This window comes from Typopeltis vanoorti, chromosome 17 (genome assembly GCF_054136105.1).
Source record: "Typopeltis vanoorti isolate ZY-2024b chromosome 17, IOZ_Tvanoo_1.0, whole genome shotgun sequence".
NCBI lineage: Eukaryota > Metazoa > Arthropoda > Arachnida > Uropygi > Thelyphonidae > Typopeltis > Typopeltis vanoorti.
Window position 1 is genome coordinate 42,239,691 of NC_143565.1, and position 19,044 is coordinate 42,258,734.

Below are 19,044 nucleotides of genomic sequence, written 5' to 3' on the forward strand. Positions count from 1 at the left end.
CTATTATTAATTTTAGGCAAAAGGCTGGGTCTATACACGATCGTCCTTTTCTAAATCCATTCTGTACTTCTAGAATAAAGTTTTCAGAATATTTCATTAGTTTGTTATTTATTTGTGGAATATTGTTCATACAGATGAGAAATAGGAGTGGGCTTAAAACAGAACCTTGTGGGACTCCAGCTCAAGTTCGATGCATGTTGGAATAAATTCCATTAACTTTCACTTTCATTTTTCTTCCTTTTGTGAAATCTGAAATCCAAATTAATGCATTCCCCCTTATTCCAGTCATCTAGGATTGACTGGCAAAGATAAAAAAGTTGGTCTGTAGTTTTTACAGTCACTAGAGTTTTTGTTAGGTTTTAGTAAGGGTATAATGACTGATGTTTTCCAGATTTTTGGCAATTTACCTGTATTCCAGGAAGTGTTAAGTATCTTCAGAAGGTAGTTTCTGGCTATTTCTCCCATGTTTTTACTCATATGTCCAAAGATAAGATCAATTATGGGTGATTTGTCAGGATCAATTTGACTAATTGCTGTTTCTGATTCTGTCACTGTGAGATCCTGAGTAAAGATGTCTTCAGAAGGATAGGTTTTGTTAGTTGCAGGAAATTAAGCCTCAAGGATAAAAAGTCAAAGAAGTCAAAAATTTCAGAATTGGGGAAGTGGTAGAGACAGCAAAAGAATGATACATAATGAGAAAAGGAAATCTTAAGCCACAGAAGATTAACAAGCGGATATTCAATATTAGGCATTCTCTGGCCTGGAGATTGCATAAAAGCACAGGTATGAATATCATAATAATAACATGAATATCATATAATATGCAGACCAATACATTCAGCACTAGAATAATCTTTCCACAGATTATGTTAGAAAGTTCAACAAGTGTTTATTATCCTTCCTCTCGGGTTGTTAAGATAGATCTCAAAATTAATATATCTTTCAAATTATTCCTTAACCATTAATTAATAAATTTATTAGCCACGTGAACTAGTAATATTATGTAGCTCTAGGACCTAGTATGCTTTACTAAAGAAATATTAAGTATATTAATAAAACAACTATGTGAACCTTTATGTTCAAAAATATAACTGAATTTCAGAGCTCTATTGTCAAGAGCTGCTAAAATTATTATGACTGAGAGTTTCTTTCAAACAAAACAAAAATTTTATGTATTTCTATATATTTTGTAAATTTTATATTACAAATATAAAAATTTTAGTAATGTAAACATTTCAGAATTTTTTTTTTTTAATTTACAATAGAAGGACAAAACTTCCTTTATCTCAGACAAATAATGGTTTTTGCAGTGTTTACTGTTCACAAGCTACTTTAATAAATTATGTGCTAACGTAGACTTGTATATTAGCTGTCATATTACTGCTTTTTAAGACTTCTAAATATCTTCATGCTATCATTTTCACTTACCATGAGATATGAATTTGGAACACTGTGTTTGGTTGAATTTCTAAGGTGGTATTACTTTAAATTCATTGTTTCTTGTTAGTACTCTGATACAAAATGGTGATGAAAGGTAGATGATTGTGTAGATCAGTGCCAAAGACAAATAAAAGTGAATGCTGTATTTTTTTCAAACATAGTAGTGCCATAGTATGCATGCATGGGAAGATGTCAAGGATGCTTATGCAGAGAGACAATGAGAGAAAGGAGAGCGTATGGGTGTGTAAGAAATGTGACATTCTGAAGGACCACAAGGCTTGTTTAAATATGTGTAAGGAACAAGGTGCCGTAACTGAAACGGTATTTGAGGAAGACTGTGTGAATGTTCAGAAAGTGTATGGAAATAATAGCAAGGAAAAGAGTTCAAGAGATGAATAAACATGTGATAATGATGTTGAAAAAGAGAATGCAATTAATGGTAAGATGGTGAGCAGGGTTGACTGAAATAAGCTCAGTAAATGACGATATGATAGCGAGAGTGACTGATAGCGAAAGGATGACAAGATCTGAAAGCTGAGTTGGTGAAGATGAGGCAAGAGATGAAGCAAATATGGAATGAAATGAAGGGAAACTGTAGATATGTACAGAATAGTGAAGAAGATAGGAATGAATGAGCTGATATGAAAGAGATAACAAAAAGACTCTCGAGTGGCATTGTATGGAGATTCGATTATTAGAGATGTGGTAAATGAGAAGATGCACAAGGTTTGTTTTCTGAGAGGTAAAATGAATGAAGTACCGTATTTGCCGGCGTATAAGACGCACTTTTTTTCTTTGAAAATAGGTCTGAAAAACAGGGTGCATCTTATATGCCAATACTCAGTTTTTTATTACTTTCATTTCTGGAAATTTTCTCTGTTCCGAGTTACACAATTTCATTCTTGTTTCCTTGCGGTGTGTAAGAGCATTCCAGTTACATTAGTTATGTATTCTAGTTACTGGAATACATTCTAGTGTTCCAGTTGTGGATAGATAACATTTGGTCTTGGCACTCTGGCAGACTGTCGAAGAAGCCTGCCCTGCTAGTATGGGATCAGTTTCACTTTCACAGAACAGAAGATGTTAAAAATAAACTCAAGGAATTGAAAACCCAGTTAGCTGTAATTCCAGGAGGTCTAACTAGTCAGCTTCGACCTCTAGATGTCTGTATTAATAAACCATTTAAGGGATTTATGAAGGAGAAGTGGAACAATGCATCCAGAAGACTGCTGGATGCAGTCTTCAGATTTTGAGGTTATGCCATTAGGAAGAAGCGTAGCATTTTGAAAGTCTGTGAGTGGGTCAAAGCATCATGGGATGCTGTGAAAACTGAGACAGTGGTTAAATCATTTAAGAAGTGTGGCATTAGTAATGGCACTGGATAGTACAGAGGACAATTTGTTGTATAAGGACTCAGATTCTGATTTTGAAGAGGATTCAAGTGTCTCTTATTTAGCTCTGGAGGTGAATTTCTCGGTTTTGACGAAGAAGATTAAAAAGGTACTCTTTCCTAGTTGAAAGTAGACCTACTTATTACTTTATATTTGAAATACTGTAAATTCATTATAATATTCAGTGATAAAGTTTTTTTCCTAAAAAATGTGTACAAAAAAAGGGGGTGCATCTCATACGCTGCCAAATATGGTAATTGATTAAGGTATTAGATATGAGGAGTAAGCAAGCAAAAGAGTTGGTAGTGGGTACAAATGACATGACCAGGAACAAGGTGCTTGTAAGACTGGATATCAGGAGATTGTTGAAAAGAATAAATGATAACAGTGTAATAGGAAAGGTAGAGTAATGCCCAGATATGACAGTGATGAAATGAGGCAGAGGGCAAGAATTATGAATGATATGTTAGCAGAAATGTGTGAAGAGAAAGGAGTGAAGTTTGCTAATGTATAGAATGAGTATTAAGGACAAACTGAACTGTATAAGAGTGACAGACTTTATTGGAATGATTTCCAGCAGCAGAGTCTCCACGTGCAAGTCATTTGGAGACTCTGCTGCTGGAAAGGACAGTACTGAGTACAAAGAATGAATCTGAGCAATTAAGAAGCAATGTGAAAGAGTGGAAGGAGAAATTGAAGTGGTACTTATGAATGGAGAAGTAGGTAGCATGTGTGAACAGAATGAGAGCACAAGTGTGCAACACAACAGGGAAACGGGGAGATTCAGGGTGGACAGAGAAACATAGTGTGAGAAATGTTGATGCACAAAAGGGAAATGAATGTGCGTGCATGGGTGCGCGTGCGTGTGCATGCGTGTGTGTAGACAAGAATGCAATGGAATGGCCTGGAATGTATGGAGAACATTTGGATTTGAAGAAAGTTTTGAGATGGGTAAGAAGAAAAAGAAATGACTCGAGGAAGATACGGAGAAAATTAAACATGGTATATTAAATATGGAAATAGACGACAGAATCAACAAAGCTGGTATGATGGTATGATAAGAAGTCAACTGAATAAATTTATATGGAAAAAGAGAGAAATCAGTCAAAACACTAAATTAGCTGTATACAACAACAGTGTTTAAGCCAATTTTAACTTATGGATCTGAGAGAAATAAAACATTTGACCAAAGACTAGAGACCGCAGACATGAGAGTCTTGAGAAAGATTAGGGCGGTGTGAACAGATGGCATCAATAGCAATATCATATTCAAAATGAGGATATTAGGAAAGAACTTGACATTGTTTGCATCCAGGAATGTGTTAGCAGAACTAATCTCAGGTGGTATGGTCACTTAAACAGAATGGGAGAGGAAAGATGAGCAAAACAAGTGCTCTCTGTCAGGTTGGCAGGAAAAAGACCCAAAAGAAGACCAAGATATAAGTGGATTAATACAGTAAAAAGTGTCTTAGAAGACAGAAATATAAGATCTGATAATGATGGAATCTTGACAGGTAACAGATTGATTGATTTGGATGAAAATTGTAGACAGGAAGTTAGTGGTGATGTAAGTTTTTCATGTAGTACTAACATCCTGTACATCCCTTGAGAGTACACATCAGAAATTTGATGAGATGATGATGGATACGGAGAAGTTACATCTAATAAATGGTATCAGTGACGTTATATCCAGGATTGAGCTTTTATGTTTGTATACGAATGCTAGAAGTATGGGAAATGAATGGTTGCACTGATTGAGTTCATTCAACCAAAAATTGTGGAATAAGTTGAGCATGGTTGGATGTCATCCTCATCCTGACAGGAATAGAGATGGTAGGGTATGATGTATTTTGTGAAGATAGAAGGGATAAAAAGAGAGGCGTAGTGCAATTGATGTAGTAAAAAGAGTTATGTCCATACAAGAGATGCAAAGGAGAAATAGTGGCAGTGGTTTTGGAGAAGTATGGTGTGAGATCGAGGTGAACAGAATGAAATATTTAGTCAGATGTTGCTACAGACCTTGTAATGTGGAGGGTAGTGATCACAAAATGTATAAGCAAATTAGCCAAGCAAATTGGAGAAGGGTGATCATTATGGGTAATTTTAATTATGGCAATCTAGACTGGGATGACGATAGCAACCAGAAGTAGAGAAAATGAATGTCTCAAGTTTTTGATGGATAACTACCTCAAACAGTAACAGAGGACGTGTGAGAATTGAGGATCTTGAATTTCATCATCTCAACAGAGGATGTCTTATAAATGAGCTATCCAATCTCCCTTCAGTTGGTAAGAGTGACCATGAAGCAATTACCTGGGTAGTTGCCAACCATGTGAGGACCTCTGTGACAAAATGTATATGTGGACCTACAAGGCTGGTGATTATGAAAATCCCGGGAGACAGCTTGCAGCTGTAGCATGGAAGGAGGAGATGGGTGAAAAGGGAGATCAATGCCACTTCAGTACTATTTAAGAGCTATCTAGTAGAAGCAATGTCTAAATGTATTCCAATGGTCAGATGGTTAAATAAGATAGGTGTGAAATGGTGAATGAAGATATTAAGCATGCAATAAAGAGAAAGAAGACATTACGGAAGAACATAAGATGAGTAGTAATAGTCAATTTCATGAAGAGTACAAAGAACAGGCAAGGAGGGTAACTCAGTTGGTAAGGGTAGCAAAAGTGCAGCTATGAGCAACAGTTAGCTAATAAAGCAAAAAAAAACTAAGGATTTCTTTGGTTATGATTATGGTAGGATGAAAGTGACTAGAGAAAATGATAATGCCAAGTGCTGCAGAGGATTTAGTTGAGATATTTAATGAGCAGTTCATAAAGGGCTATCATCTTTGTAAATGCAACATCATGGAATGTTTGAGAGCAGCGAATGTTGAAGAGAAGAGACTCACTGTGAGTGAGCAAGACATATGCGGAGAACTGAGCAAACTTGATGTTAATAAGGCTGTAGGACTTGATGATATATCACCACACATTTGGAAGGAATGTTCAAGGGAGTTGACATTTGTTTGGCATATTTGCTTAATATGAATCTTATACACTGGATCACGTTCCAAAGGAGCAGAAGGAAGAGAAGACTGTACCAGTTTCATAAGGGAAGTGACAGAACTCAATTATGAAATTATAGGCCAATCTGTGCATCAGGTGTTGTGTTGAAATGTTGGAGAGGCTACTGAGAACCAGGATCCAGAATTGAGTTGACAACAGTGGTATTATCTTTGATGGACAGCACAGATTTGCTAAAGGGAGGTCACGTTTAATAATCTGCTTACTTATTACAATAAGGTGACAGATTGCATTGGATGAGGGAGACAGATACACAATGGTATACTTAAGATTTTGCAAAGGCTTTTGATAGATTACTACATGATAAGTCGATAGTCAAACTGGAGCAGATAGGAATAGATGTTAGAACTAGTGCATTGGAATGGAGATTAGCTATCTGATAGGTATCAGCAAGTCATGTATAGGGAGGAGCAATATTTCGGAAAAGGAGAGTCACTAGTGGTATGCCACAGGGGTGTGTTTTAAGGCCACTGCTGTTTAACCTGTATGTTAATGATACTGAGGAGGATTTGAATGAGGATATTCAGTGTGCAGATAATGCAGAGTTGAGAAGAATTATTAGGAGTAGAGCAGATATTGTGGCCTTACAAGAAGACTTGAATAAACTGAGTGAATGGACACAGAAGTGGAGATGCCAATTTAATGTTGCAAAATGTAAGGTTTTAAAATTTGGAAAACAAAGATTGGATGTAGAATTTACTCTTGGTGGAGAAAATAAGAGATCTTGAGGTGACAGTGGATACTAAAATTTAGAGAACACACAATGAATTCTGGCAATGATGAAGAGGATGCTGACTTGTAGAAGTAATGAGATTCTTATTCCGTTGTATAAGGCCTTGATTAGGCCACATATGGACTGCTGTGCACAGATTTAGTTACCTGGTTTTCAAAAGGATGAAGAGATATTAAGGTAATTTCAGGTCTCTATGAAATGTTGGGTATGAAGAAAGGTTGAGAGGATGCAAATTGTGCAGTTTAGTGGATAGGATGGAAAAGAAAATCATGAATAAGTAGATAGGAGAAAGAGGGGTGATATGATAGAGACGTACAATTTGGTAAGGGATTGTTATAGGATTTGAAGAGCTTTTTCATAAAATGGTGTGAGATGGGTGAGGGGGAACAAGAGGTCATCTCTGGAAGCTGTATAAGGAGGGTATAGCAAGGGCATGACAAGCATGTTTTTTTGCATGGAGAGTTGTGAATGATTGGAATGCATTGCCTGAGAGTGCAGCATCTGAAGAGAATTTGAATGTATTTAAGGCACAGTATAAAGCTGTTTGTGTGAGACAAAAGAACCTCCTGCGATGAGTCTTTGACTCCATGGAGGGGGGGGGGGATCTTGGGATGGTAATAATAATAACTACTTGCTGAGGCATAAGAGATGGTTTATCCTTCTTTTCTAAAACTTTTTGATGCGGCAGTCATGATAAAGACATTTCAAAATAGTTTCAGGCTTTTTCTTCAAATAAATTAAAGTAATACTTTATATGAATTACCCTCTCTTTTGAGTAAATTCAAAAAAGTACAAATACTAAAACTTTATAGGATACTATATTCATGAAGAACCATCTGGACCAACTTCTCATCACAGCGACTCAAAGGACATGTAGAATTAAATGAAATTCCACCAGCTTTCTTTTCCTATATATATCAGACAAAAATTACAGACATTTAGTGAATAGCATCAAAGTCCTTAAGTACTTCAGCAAATTTTCCATGATTTCTTTAAAAAAAACATTTTAAAATAAATTTAATACATATCGATAACATAAAATGTTATCTCATTCACATGCATAACACATTCTTCTAGAATCCTTCTAGTGGATTCATGATAATCATGATGCAGTAAATCCAGTAATCATTAACCATCCAAAAGGCCATATGGATGAAATATAGGACTACCCTGTACATTCCTTTATCCTAGCCCATTTCCCCCAGCCACCACCACCACAAAGCCTATAATAACACTCAACCACATATTTTAATACTACTACATCCTTCATATCTTATTCATATATGAAGCATAAATTAATTTATGCTTCATATCTACGTTATTTCAATTTCAATGAAAACTTCGCATCCACATAATGCAGATGGGTAATCACATCAATGCTGGTAAGGAGCTAATTACATCTTTATTACCAAAGGAATTTTCAAAACATTGGAAACTGATGCATTTCAAGGCTTGAAAGAGACTGAAAGAGGGAGGACAGGGTCCCCATCTCGGAAGACAGAGGCTTACAAGATTCATCAACTAGTTCCTAATTAGAATTTAAATGTGATCAAAATTGGACAAATGGTACTTTCTCTCTCCCCTATAACAGAAGTGGGTAATTTCTACTCTTTCTCAGTTGGTGCACCATATTTATTTACTCATTCCTAACATCACTCTCATGTTCTTATCCAGAAAATTATTTTACCATGCTGAGCCATACGTTTTTTCCAAATGGCACTAAGGCAATGTTACAATACTTCTATCTATACTTCTTCAATATTGCTGACTGCATTCATAAATTTTCCAAAATTCTCTTATGGGAAATTTAACATATTTTTTTCCATCCTAATAATTTTTCCAATGTTTCCATCCTAATAACTCTGTGCGCGCCAAAACATTAGTTTTAAAAAAAAAAAAACTAATTACATTATAGCAAAGTATCTTGTACATTCCTTTATCCTAGCCCATCTCCCCCAGCAACCACCACAAAGCCTATAATAACAACACTCAACCATATATTTTACTGCTACTACTACATCCTTCATTATCTTATCCATGCGAGTATATATCTTCTTCAAAATTGCTTGCTGTTATTACTTATATTTTTGGCATTAGTGTACATAATAAGAGCCCCCAAGTTTACAGGTATGTAAACTTGGGGGCTCTTATTATGGATTCCTTATCCTACCAGTAACATCTCATTCTGTTTCCATCCTAGTAACTCTCATCACCACCTTTTCAGAAAAACATTCTGAATCCATTCAAACTGTGCAGCATCCCAATTACACACACACACACACACACACACACACACACACACACACACACACACACACAGTGCATTTCTATATATTTAAAATTATTTTTATTTACACCTGCAACCTGAGTAGTGATTATCCACATATCTGATCTCAACATATTTTTGATTATTCCTATCAAATAAGCACTTTTCTTAAGTGTAAATTAATTTACACAAACATTTCACTCTCCTAGTTCTTCATGTCAATTCAATCACAGATCAACAGCCTTTGTAAATGCCTAACACAAAACCATTCAAATGGATCAGCATTCTACTGATATTTACATCCTTCCACAAGCAGCAACTATCTACATGAGGCATCAGATTCAAGAATGCTCAGGATCATCCTACCACACAATCCTCTTTCTGCTGTGTGGTGGGATGATGTGGTAGAATGATCCTAGATTACTTTCATTCTCATACTTCGGCATTTGAAGTCATGCAGTCTCCTCCCCTTCTCATGTACATTTCCTTTCATTTTCATCCTAATAGGAAATAAGAATTGATTCTTCGTTTCAATCATCTAACAGACCAACAGTCTTTCTAAATATCTAATTCAAAACGCCTAATTATAATAGCCAGAATCCCACTGATGTTTTTTTTTTCTCATCAAAATCATTCCACATGTCTATTCCAGCTGCATAATTAACAAATATAAAGTTTCACAATGATAGCAGCCCTTCTTCTAAATTTACTTATATTATATGACAACACAGTCTCATCTTCTTTTTAATATTCCTGTAAATGGTTTTCATGTCAAATTTAATTCATTGTCTTTCATGTCATGTCTTTGATTCATTTACCACCACTAATTCAGCCTCCTTACACTTATCCTTTCTGTATCACCACCTCAGGTCACATCTTTGCAACAAGAAAATTCGCTTTTATGCTTTTAATCTGCTACATCATTAATCACAGATTATTATTATTATAATTATTGTATGGGCACCTCCATGGAGTCTGAAGACTCATTGCAGGAGACCTAAATTATCCACACAATCCTCTCCTTGAACCCATTAATAGATAAAGCACTCATAACTGACTCTGGCAACCCATTCCACTTATTCACAAATCTCCAAGCAAAAAATCCAGTCCTCACACCTTTATTCAACTTCCAGGGATGACCCCTTGTTCTAGCCTCTCCAGTCAAGTATTGAAACATTTCTCCTGCATAATCCTATAAACTCTTCTAGCAACTTAAATGTTTCTATCATATCCCCTCTTTTTCTCCTATCAACCAACTTCTGCAATCCACACACCCTCAATACTTTCCTACCTTCATAGGAAACATTCCACAGACCACTCACCATCTTGGTCACTCAGCTCTGAATCTTCTCCACTGCGTCCTCATCCCCAAGAAACCCAGGAGACCAGACGAGCACAGTAATCCATATAGGTAGGTATGAAGGCCTTATAAAGAAGAATAACAACTTCCTTATCTATACTTGTTAATGTGTTCTTCAATAGCCGAGTAATTTTAGGACTATCTTAGCAACCTTCGTAATATATCCTCTAAACTTTAACTCTCTATCTACCACCACCCCCTAAATCTCTAGCTTCATCTACTTCCTGGAGTATAGTGCCATCAATGTGATACACAATTGGTTTGATACACAGCGTGTAAGCTATTTATCTCAAAATGCATAATTTTACATTTCCTCACATTAAACTAACACCCATTATCTTTTGCCCATACTAACAGCCTATTTAAATCGTGCTGCAAGCTCTCCGCAATGCCTTGATTAACTATTACTCTACCTAATTCTATATCATCAGCAAACAACTGAATATTTCCTTTCAGGTTATTTCCTATATCATTTACGTACAAATTAAACAGCAATGGTCCCAGCACCGAATCTTGCAGCACACCACTAGTCTTTTGCCTCCATTCTGTCCCCCCCCCCATATCAATTTTTAATATCTGTCCAGCAGCCACCCACTTATACAGTGTCATATATATCCCTACTTGTTCTAATTTGGATAAAAGAGTTCCATGTGGTATTCTGTCAAATGTCTTTGTAAAATCCAGCAGAATCATCGTGTTACTCTATTATAAAAAGACAGTAAATTACTAAGGCATGACCAGCCCTTCACAAAACCATGTTGCCCCTCATCTTCTTCTTCTTCCTAACATGGAATATAGGCCATGTGGCCTGTTCCGGTCTCATACCATCTCTTTCTTGGTCTTCCGATTCTTCTTTTTCCACTTATTTTGTATCTGTATAATATTTTTGGTAGTCTGCTGTTGTCCATTTGATTTAAATGTTCTAGCCATTTTTGTTTATACTGTCTTATGTAGTAATTAATTGGTTTGATTTTTAGGGATTGTAAGATTTCTTCATTTGTTTTGTGGTCCCACTTGGTATATCCAGTTATTTTTCTGAGGAACTTCATTTCTGCTGTTTGAATTCGTTTTTCATCTTTCCTTTTCATGGTCCATGTTTCGCTTCCGTATAGTAGAGTTGGTTTTGACAAGACATTATATAGTCTGATTCTAGTGTGTTTTTGTACCAGGGATGGCTTAAATATACTGTTTATTATGCCATTTACTTTGACGAAGTTTGATATTTTAGTGTCTATGTCTTTTTCTTCTTCGTATGATAGATCACATCCCAAGTATCTGAAAGTGTTTACTTGTTCTAGTATTTTATTATCTATCACTATTTTACTTCTTATTGGGTTTTCTCCTTTGAATGCCATTATTTTTGTTTTTTCTTTGGATATTGTCATATTATATTGCTTTGAGATATCATTTAATGATTTTAATGATCTTTGTAAGTTATCTTCTGATGTAGCTAATACTATTTGATCATCTGCAAATAGTAGTGTATCTATCTTCATTTGCGGGGTCATTTGTATACCAAATGGGTTATGCTATTTCCAGATTGTTAATATTTCATTTATATATATATTGAAAAGCAGAGGTGAGAGGGTACATCCTTGTCGTACTCCTCTTGATATATCTTTCCATTCTGAGGTGTGTTCTAATTTAACTGCTATTTTATTTCCTGTAAATATTTCTTGAATAGATTGTAAAAATTGGTTTGGTATGTTTAAATTGGTTAATATTTTAAACAATTTTTGTCGACTAATTTTGTCAAAAGCTTTTTCATAATCAATAAACGCCACATGTGTTTCTTTTTGAAATTCTCTTCTCTTTTCTATTAATAATTTTAAAGTAAAAATTGGATCTATGCAGGATCGGCCTTTTCGGAAGCCATTTTGTTCTTCTAGTAATTTGTTTTCTACAATGCTGCTTAGTTTCTCTTTTAATATTCCTGCATATATTTTATATCCTGTATTCAGCAGGCTAATTCCCCTATAATTATTGCAATTGTCTTTATTTCCTTTTTTATAGATTGGGATGACCAGTGCTTTTTTCCAAGAGTTAGGGGTTTTTCCGGACATCCAAACCATATTAAAAAATTTCAAAAGTCTTTCATTAAATTTTTCACCTGCATTTTTATAGAGTTCTATATTTATATTGTCTTCTCCTGGCGTTTTCCTATTTTTCATCTTCTTTAGTTCTAACATTGTGATATTTTCTATTAGGTCATTCTTTGTCTTATAAAATTTTAATTCATTGTTCTCATCTGTCCAGAGATTTTGGAAATAGGTCACCCATTTTTCTAAATCTATTGTTTGGATTTTTATCTTTTCTTTTATTTCTTTATTCATGTATTTTATTACTTTATAGGTTTTGGGTTGTGGCTTAAATAAATCCTTTTCTAGTTCTGTTACGAAATTGTTCCATCTTTCTCTATGTTTTTTTTCCTTACTTCTCGTTTTGCAATTGCACTATTTCTTTTATACTCTATTTCTGCTTCTATTGTTTTGGAATTTAGCCATTTCTGGTAACTGTCCTTTTTGGTTTTTTATTATATTTTCTATTTCTTTGTTCCAGTCTCATAGTCCTCTTTTTCTAATCCATTTGTGCTTTATTCCTAAGGTTTCTGTTGCTGCTTTTGTGAGAATTTGTTTCAAATTTTCCCATTCATCTTCTATGTCCCTTGATTGCCCCTCATACAGTATCATATTTTTAATTACCCAATCTTGAATTCTCTTATGGACCAATTTTTTAAATACTTTTACTGCTACACCTGAGATACTGATTGGTCTATAATTTGATGCTGCAGTCTTAGAACCTCCCTTATGCAAGGGAATTATTTTTTTCTCTTTCCATTCCCTTGGAACTCTACCAGAACTGAGACTTAAATTAAAGAGACTAGTCAAAGGCATTGCCAGTTCCCTTGCACATTCTCGCAAAACCCGAGCTGATATCACATCTAATCCCACGGCTATATTTACACTGAGATTATGCAATATCCTGAGAACCTCCAATTCATCCACCTCTGTTCCCAGATTAGTGTCTGTCACATATGCTAAAGCAGTAACCCCACTAGGATGATATACTCTTGCAGAGGTCACTGAGTAACTCGACTATTTTATCTGCTTCAGTCACCTCATGACCATCATAACTCATTAAGGTTAATGAGTGATGATGGTTTCCATAGTCATTCTTCCTCTTACTTACCACATAATGAAAGAAATCTTTGGAATTTCCTTTGGCCTGCTTGGCTAAATTCTTCTCATAATCTGATTTTGCCTTCCTTGCCATGCTGGTTACGTTTCGGGTCAGAGACTTGTACTGTTCGTGAGTTTGCTGGCCAACCACCTTTCTCTTTATATACCCTCCACAGCATTTTCTTCTTCTGCAGTTCTGCTTAATAATATTACTCATCCATCAAACTCCTACCTGATTAACCCTCCTTACTTTAAGCATACAATTTAATATTGTTTCCTCTAGATGACCCTTAATTATTTCCAATGCACTACTAAACATCCTTACCCTACAGTGTTTTATGCCATGGCACAGATTTAAGGTTCTTCCTAAGCTTTTCATAATCACCTGTTTATATCTGTTTCTCTATAAAATGCAAATTGTTCATCAACTGAAACAAAATAGGCTGCTGCTTGATCTTTCAGCTGAATGAATGAATTTCATTTGAATAAAACTTCTCAACCCTGCGAAAATGATCCATTTGTAATCAAAAACCTGTTTCAACAAAGAAAATCATTTTATGTTTTAAGTAAGAGGAAATATTACTGGTCTTACATTTTTTGAAGAGAAAGTACAACAGCAGCAATAACATCAGTTCGATATTTCCAGATGTTGTAAACCTTCATTTCCAAACCATAAAAAATACGAATCAATTTGAACAACATATGGTGCCAAATGGATGGCACCACATATTACAACAGGTGACTATATGCAGTTTCTAAAATAATGGTTGTAAAATATCTTTCAAAGAAGAGATTGGATGCTCCCCTTGCCTGCCAGTCCCAGGCTTTTTTGTGCAGAAGCAGGTCTGACAAAAGATAGGTCTCATCAAATTCATTAATGATGGATGAAATTCAGAATGGTTCCAAGTGCATTATGATGCACTTATGAAGCAATAGACTTGATCCACTAATCTAGCATATGTACCAAAAGAATTGCTGGGAAGATAAAATATTTCAGAAACAAATCAAGATCTTGTATAGGTAATACAGGGTGTTCGGGATAAATTTGACAGTTTCGTAAGGAAAAAGAAAATCTTCTTTGTATCTATTAAATTTAATGAATTGACAAAAAAACATTACAGGCAGAGTTAATTACAATACTATCAACAAGATTTACTCAAAATAACCACCATTAGCATCGATCACAGCTTCAATTCTGCTTCGGAACCTCGAACAAGCTGATGCTACAGTCTCCCTGGGAAGGGCCGCAAAAACTGTTTTAATTTTATCCATTAACTGGGCTTTTGTATTACTGGAAGTGCGATTGGTGTCTTTTTCAACTGCGCCCCATACAAAATAATCCATGGGGTTAAGGTCTGGGGAGTTTGGAGGCCAAACATTTGGACTGGTGAAGTCGTAGAAATTTTCAGACAACCATTTTTGACTTTTCCCAGAGGTGTGGCAAGGGGCCGAATCCTGCTGCCATACATACGGCCTACCATTGGCTACCCTTGTTATCCAGGGCTTGACTACAGTTAGCAACTCCACGAACAAAGCCCGAATTCCAATGCCAGGGTTCTTCAACATCTGTTCCTGCAGATTTGCGAGGAATTCTGCTGTACGAACGCAATCAGATCGTCTGCTAGGGATCTTTCTTCTTGCTACATCCTCGTAGTCACCATTGCAAGTCTCTAGTTCATGCCTGATTGTTTTTACTGTATTCAGGGAGCATTGGGCAGCAGTCGTAATATCCTTATTTTGATGGCGGGCACGAATCATCATGATACAAGTTATTCTCTTCCATGATTCAGGTGGGTTCCAGCTATCCATCCTTTCTGACATCTTGTATATGAATGAAGAAGGGTCCAAACTTTTAAATGAAGAGAAGTGTGTGTTAATACATGTAACTTACGGAAAAATATAATTAATTATAAATATGTCAAATTTATCCCGAACACCCTGTATATATGCTTTGGGCAGTATATCTTTTATGGGTTATTGTCGCAATGGTTCCACCTTTTCTCTGCAGTACTTATAGATCAAAGTGAATAGCATTTAATACTTCAGTCAATATATGTAATCTCTAAAAATATTAACTGCATTATTTCACATCTATTTTGCAATACATCAAAATCATTTTCATATAAGTAATTTGCACTATACCTTAAAATAAATATTGGGCCTTAACTTATTAAGCCTGATTCCTACGGTTTCTAATTCTTGCTCAAGCAGATGCCTGAAATAAAATAGAAAAGAAAATTAAAATACATCTTTTTTATTTAATGGAATATGTACTAAATACACACTGACAAACAGATGGAGGATAGGACAATAAGAATAGATAAGCAAAGCTATGGTCTGAGAGAAAAACATATATCAGCATTAGTCTGCCAAAAGAAGATGCAAATGAAGAGTAGTCATAATAATCAACACTAAATATGAAGCTAATCTTCTTGAATGGCAGTGATGTGGGCAAATATCAGAACAGGGAACTGGACAATGAGACTTATTTGTGCCTATGGTCCCACAGAAGGTTCTACTAAGGTAGAGGTGGAGAAATTTTTTGAGGATTTAGAGAAAGCAATTGACACAATTAAAAAGGAAAATTTGATCCTTGTTGGGGATCTAAATAGCAGAGTGGGAAATGATTGTCAGACATACAAAAATATTTTGAGAAAATTTGCAGAAAAGAGCAAAGCTAATAATAATGGCAAACACCTGTTGGATTTCTGCTCAGGAGATGGACTGGTTATTACTAACACCATGTTCCAACATAAAAATGTGCACAAATTCACATGGAGAGAAGAGGCAAGGAATAAGAAAAGTCTCACTGACTATGTTATTGTTGATAGTGATGTTTTCTCCCTGGTGCAGGACACCAGTGTACAGAGGATTCGAAATTCGAAGTGATCACAATTTAGTCATGAGCAGGTTAAAATTGAATTTCATAATAAAAAGAATAACATGTAAGAAATTTTAAAGTGAATAAAAGTTGAGCAGCTCTTGATGTGAACTGTAGACTAAAATACACAAAGATTATTGAAGAAAAAATGAAAGAGTTTGAGAACAGGAACCAAACCTTGGAGATTCAGTGGCAAGCCTTGAAGAAAACCCTGATTCATTCAGCCAGAGAGGCATGTGGTGAGGTTGCCTGCAAGGATAGAAAAATCAGAACTCCATGGTGGGTACAGGAAGTTAAAGAGGCAGTGAAGGAAAAGAAGAAAGCATATCAAAAGTTCCTGGCAAATAAGTCAGCTTTTGCTCTTAGAGAATACAGAGACAAATGTAAGAAAGCGAAACACTGAGCAAAACTAGCTAAACAAAAGTCATGGGAGGACTTTGGCAAGAATTACAGAGGTATTTCCCTACTGAGTGTTTCTGGTAAGATTTATGCAAGTATACTTGAGAAAAAGGTGAGAAAAATTGCAGAAGAAAAGCTTGGTGAAGAACAAGCTGGATTCAGGCCAAATAGAGGCTGTCAGGGTCAGATCTTCACTTTACAACAAATAGTTGAGAAATCATGGGAATATAACAAAGACCTGTATTTAAGTTTTGTCGATCTGGAAAAGGCATATGACAAGGTGCCAAGAGAGAAACTATTCAATACACAGCAGTTATATGGTGTGAATGGGGCATTATATCAAGTAATACTTAGTCTTTATTTGAATTGTAAGTCAGCAGTTAGAATTGAAGGAAGTACAGGAAGATGGTTTAATGTTAAATTCTATGTGAGACAAGGATGTAGATTATCCCCTCTGTTATTCATTATCTATATGGATCACATTATGAAGGAAAGTGGTATTAAACATGATATCAAAATTGGAGATGTTAATGTCAGCTCTTTGCTTTATGCAGACAATGTTATACTTCTAAATATATCAGCTACAAGTCTGTAAGATTCCCTGAGTAAATTGAATAACTGTTGTAATAGATATGGTATGAAGGTCAGCAATAAAAAAACAAAGACAATGAAAATAGGCAGAATCATTGAAAATGTCAACTGCATTGTGAATGGAGAACCTGTGGAACAAGTAAAATATTTCAGCTACTTAGGCACAATTTTTAGTGAAGATGGTAAATTAAATATGGAAAAGACAACAGAATCAACAAAGCTGGAACAGTAGGAAGTCAAATGAATAAATTCATATGAAATAAGAGAGAAATTAGTCAGAACACTAAATTAGCTGTATACAAGACAGTGTTCAAACCAGTTTTAACTTATGGATCTAAGAGCTGGGTCAGAAGTAAAACACTTGACCAAAGACTAGAGACCACAGATATGAAAGTCCTGAGAAAGATTATAGGTGTGAACAGATGGCATCAATGGCAATATCATATTAAAAACGAGGATATTAGGAAAGAACTTGACATTGTCAGCATCCAGGAATGCGTTAGCAGAGCTAATCTCAGGTGGTATGGTCACTTAAACAGAATGGGTGAGGAAAGATTAGCAAAACAAGTGTTCTCTGCCAGGTTGGCAGGAAAACGACCCAGAGAAAGACCAAGATATAGGTGAATTGATACGATACAAAGTGCCTTAGATGATAGAAATATAAGTTCTGATAATGTTGAAATCTTGACAAGTAACAGACTGATTTGGAGGAAAATTGTAGATAGGAAGTTAGTAATGATGTAATTTTTCATGTAGTACTATCATATCCAGTACACTCCTTGAGGGTACATGACAGGACTTTGATGATGATGAAGATATTTCATATTCCTTTTTTAATCACTGCCTGAAAAAAAAAAAATTCTTAAACTTCTCTGTCATAAGATATAGATGAGATTTTCTTTGTGAATTCTCTCTAGTTTTTGGACTTACAAAAAAAAAATAATAAATAAATAAATAAACCATAATAATCATAGGTCTAATATCTTCAAATTGCTATTTAAAATTTTCAGCTATCTGATAGAGAGGAATGAACATCATTAACAGATCTGAGAGACAGCTTGAAATAAACTCTATAAAATAAGGATGATTTCAATAAGTATTCTTAAAAATATAAAATTAAACCATAACTCCTTTTGAGATATTCAGAAAATATTATGCTATAATTACAGCCACATCCCACGTAGTTCATGAACATTTATAGAAACTTTTTCACTTAAGGTCAATTAGCGAGTCTCAGATAGGCAAGGTTTGCTCCTCTCAGGAACTCAGGTTTTACCTCCTCTGCAAGATAAACAAACCAGTCAGAGAACATATACAATTAGCACACTGTGGAGATATGATTAGCCACTCTATCCTAGTAAAAATTGTTTAGGAAACTTTTTTAATTATGTTAATTATTAATGTTCCAGCTAACTTACTACTTGGATAGGATCATTTATAAATAGAAAACAAGGACACTAATGAAAACAATGTATTAATATGAAAAAGTAACAGCACTTGTGAATGGTCTATACTGAAATGAGTTAACTACCATGGGTTAATAACTAAATTACATTGTACAAATATTTCACTGCATATCTCATAAGGCATCATCGATATAAGGAACAAAAAAGTAAACTTTCAAAAGTAACAAGGGCTATTTATCTAGATGCCAGTATGTAGATTAAAAAAACAAACACTTTGCTCAAGACATTACTTCACCTCTAAACAGCTGTTAACCTTAT

The 19,044-nt window shown here is 35.2% G+C and overlaps 1 protein-coding gene across 1 annotated transcript in view; it reads right to left on the reverse strand.

Moving 5' to 3' along the window:
• Window positions 1-19,044, reverse strand: part of LOC150097321 (developmentally-regulated GTP-binding protein 2) — a 199,119-nt gene that overhangs the window by 128,424 nt on the left and 51,651 nt on the right. Inside the window, exons 7-8 of the mRNA XM_090406731.1 lie at window positions 15,592-15,664; window positions 7,462-7,552 (exon numbers count right to left, since the gene is read on the reverse strand). Coding sequence (XP_090262857.1) covers window positions 7,462-7,552; window positions 15,592-15,664 — 164 coding nt within the window. The remainder of the gene's footprint in view (window positions 1-7,461; window positions 7,553-15,591; window positions 15,665-19,044) is intronic.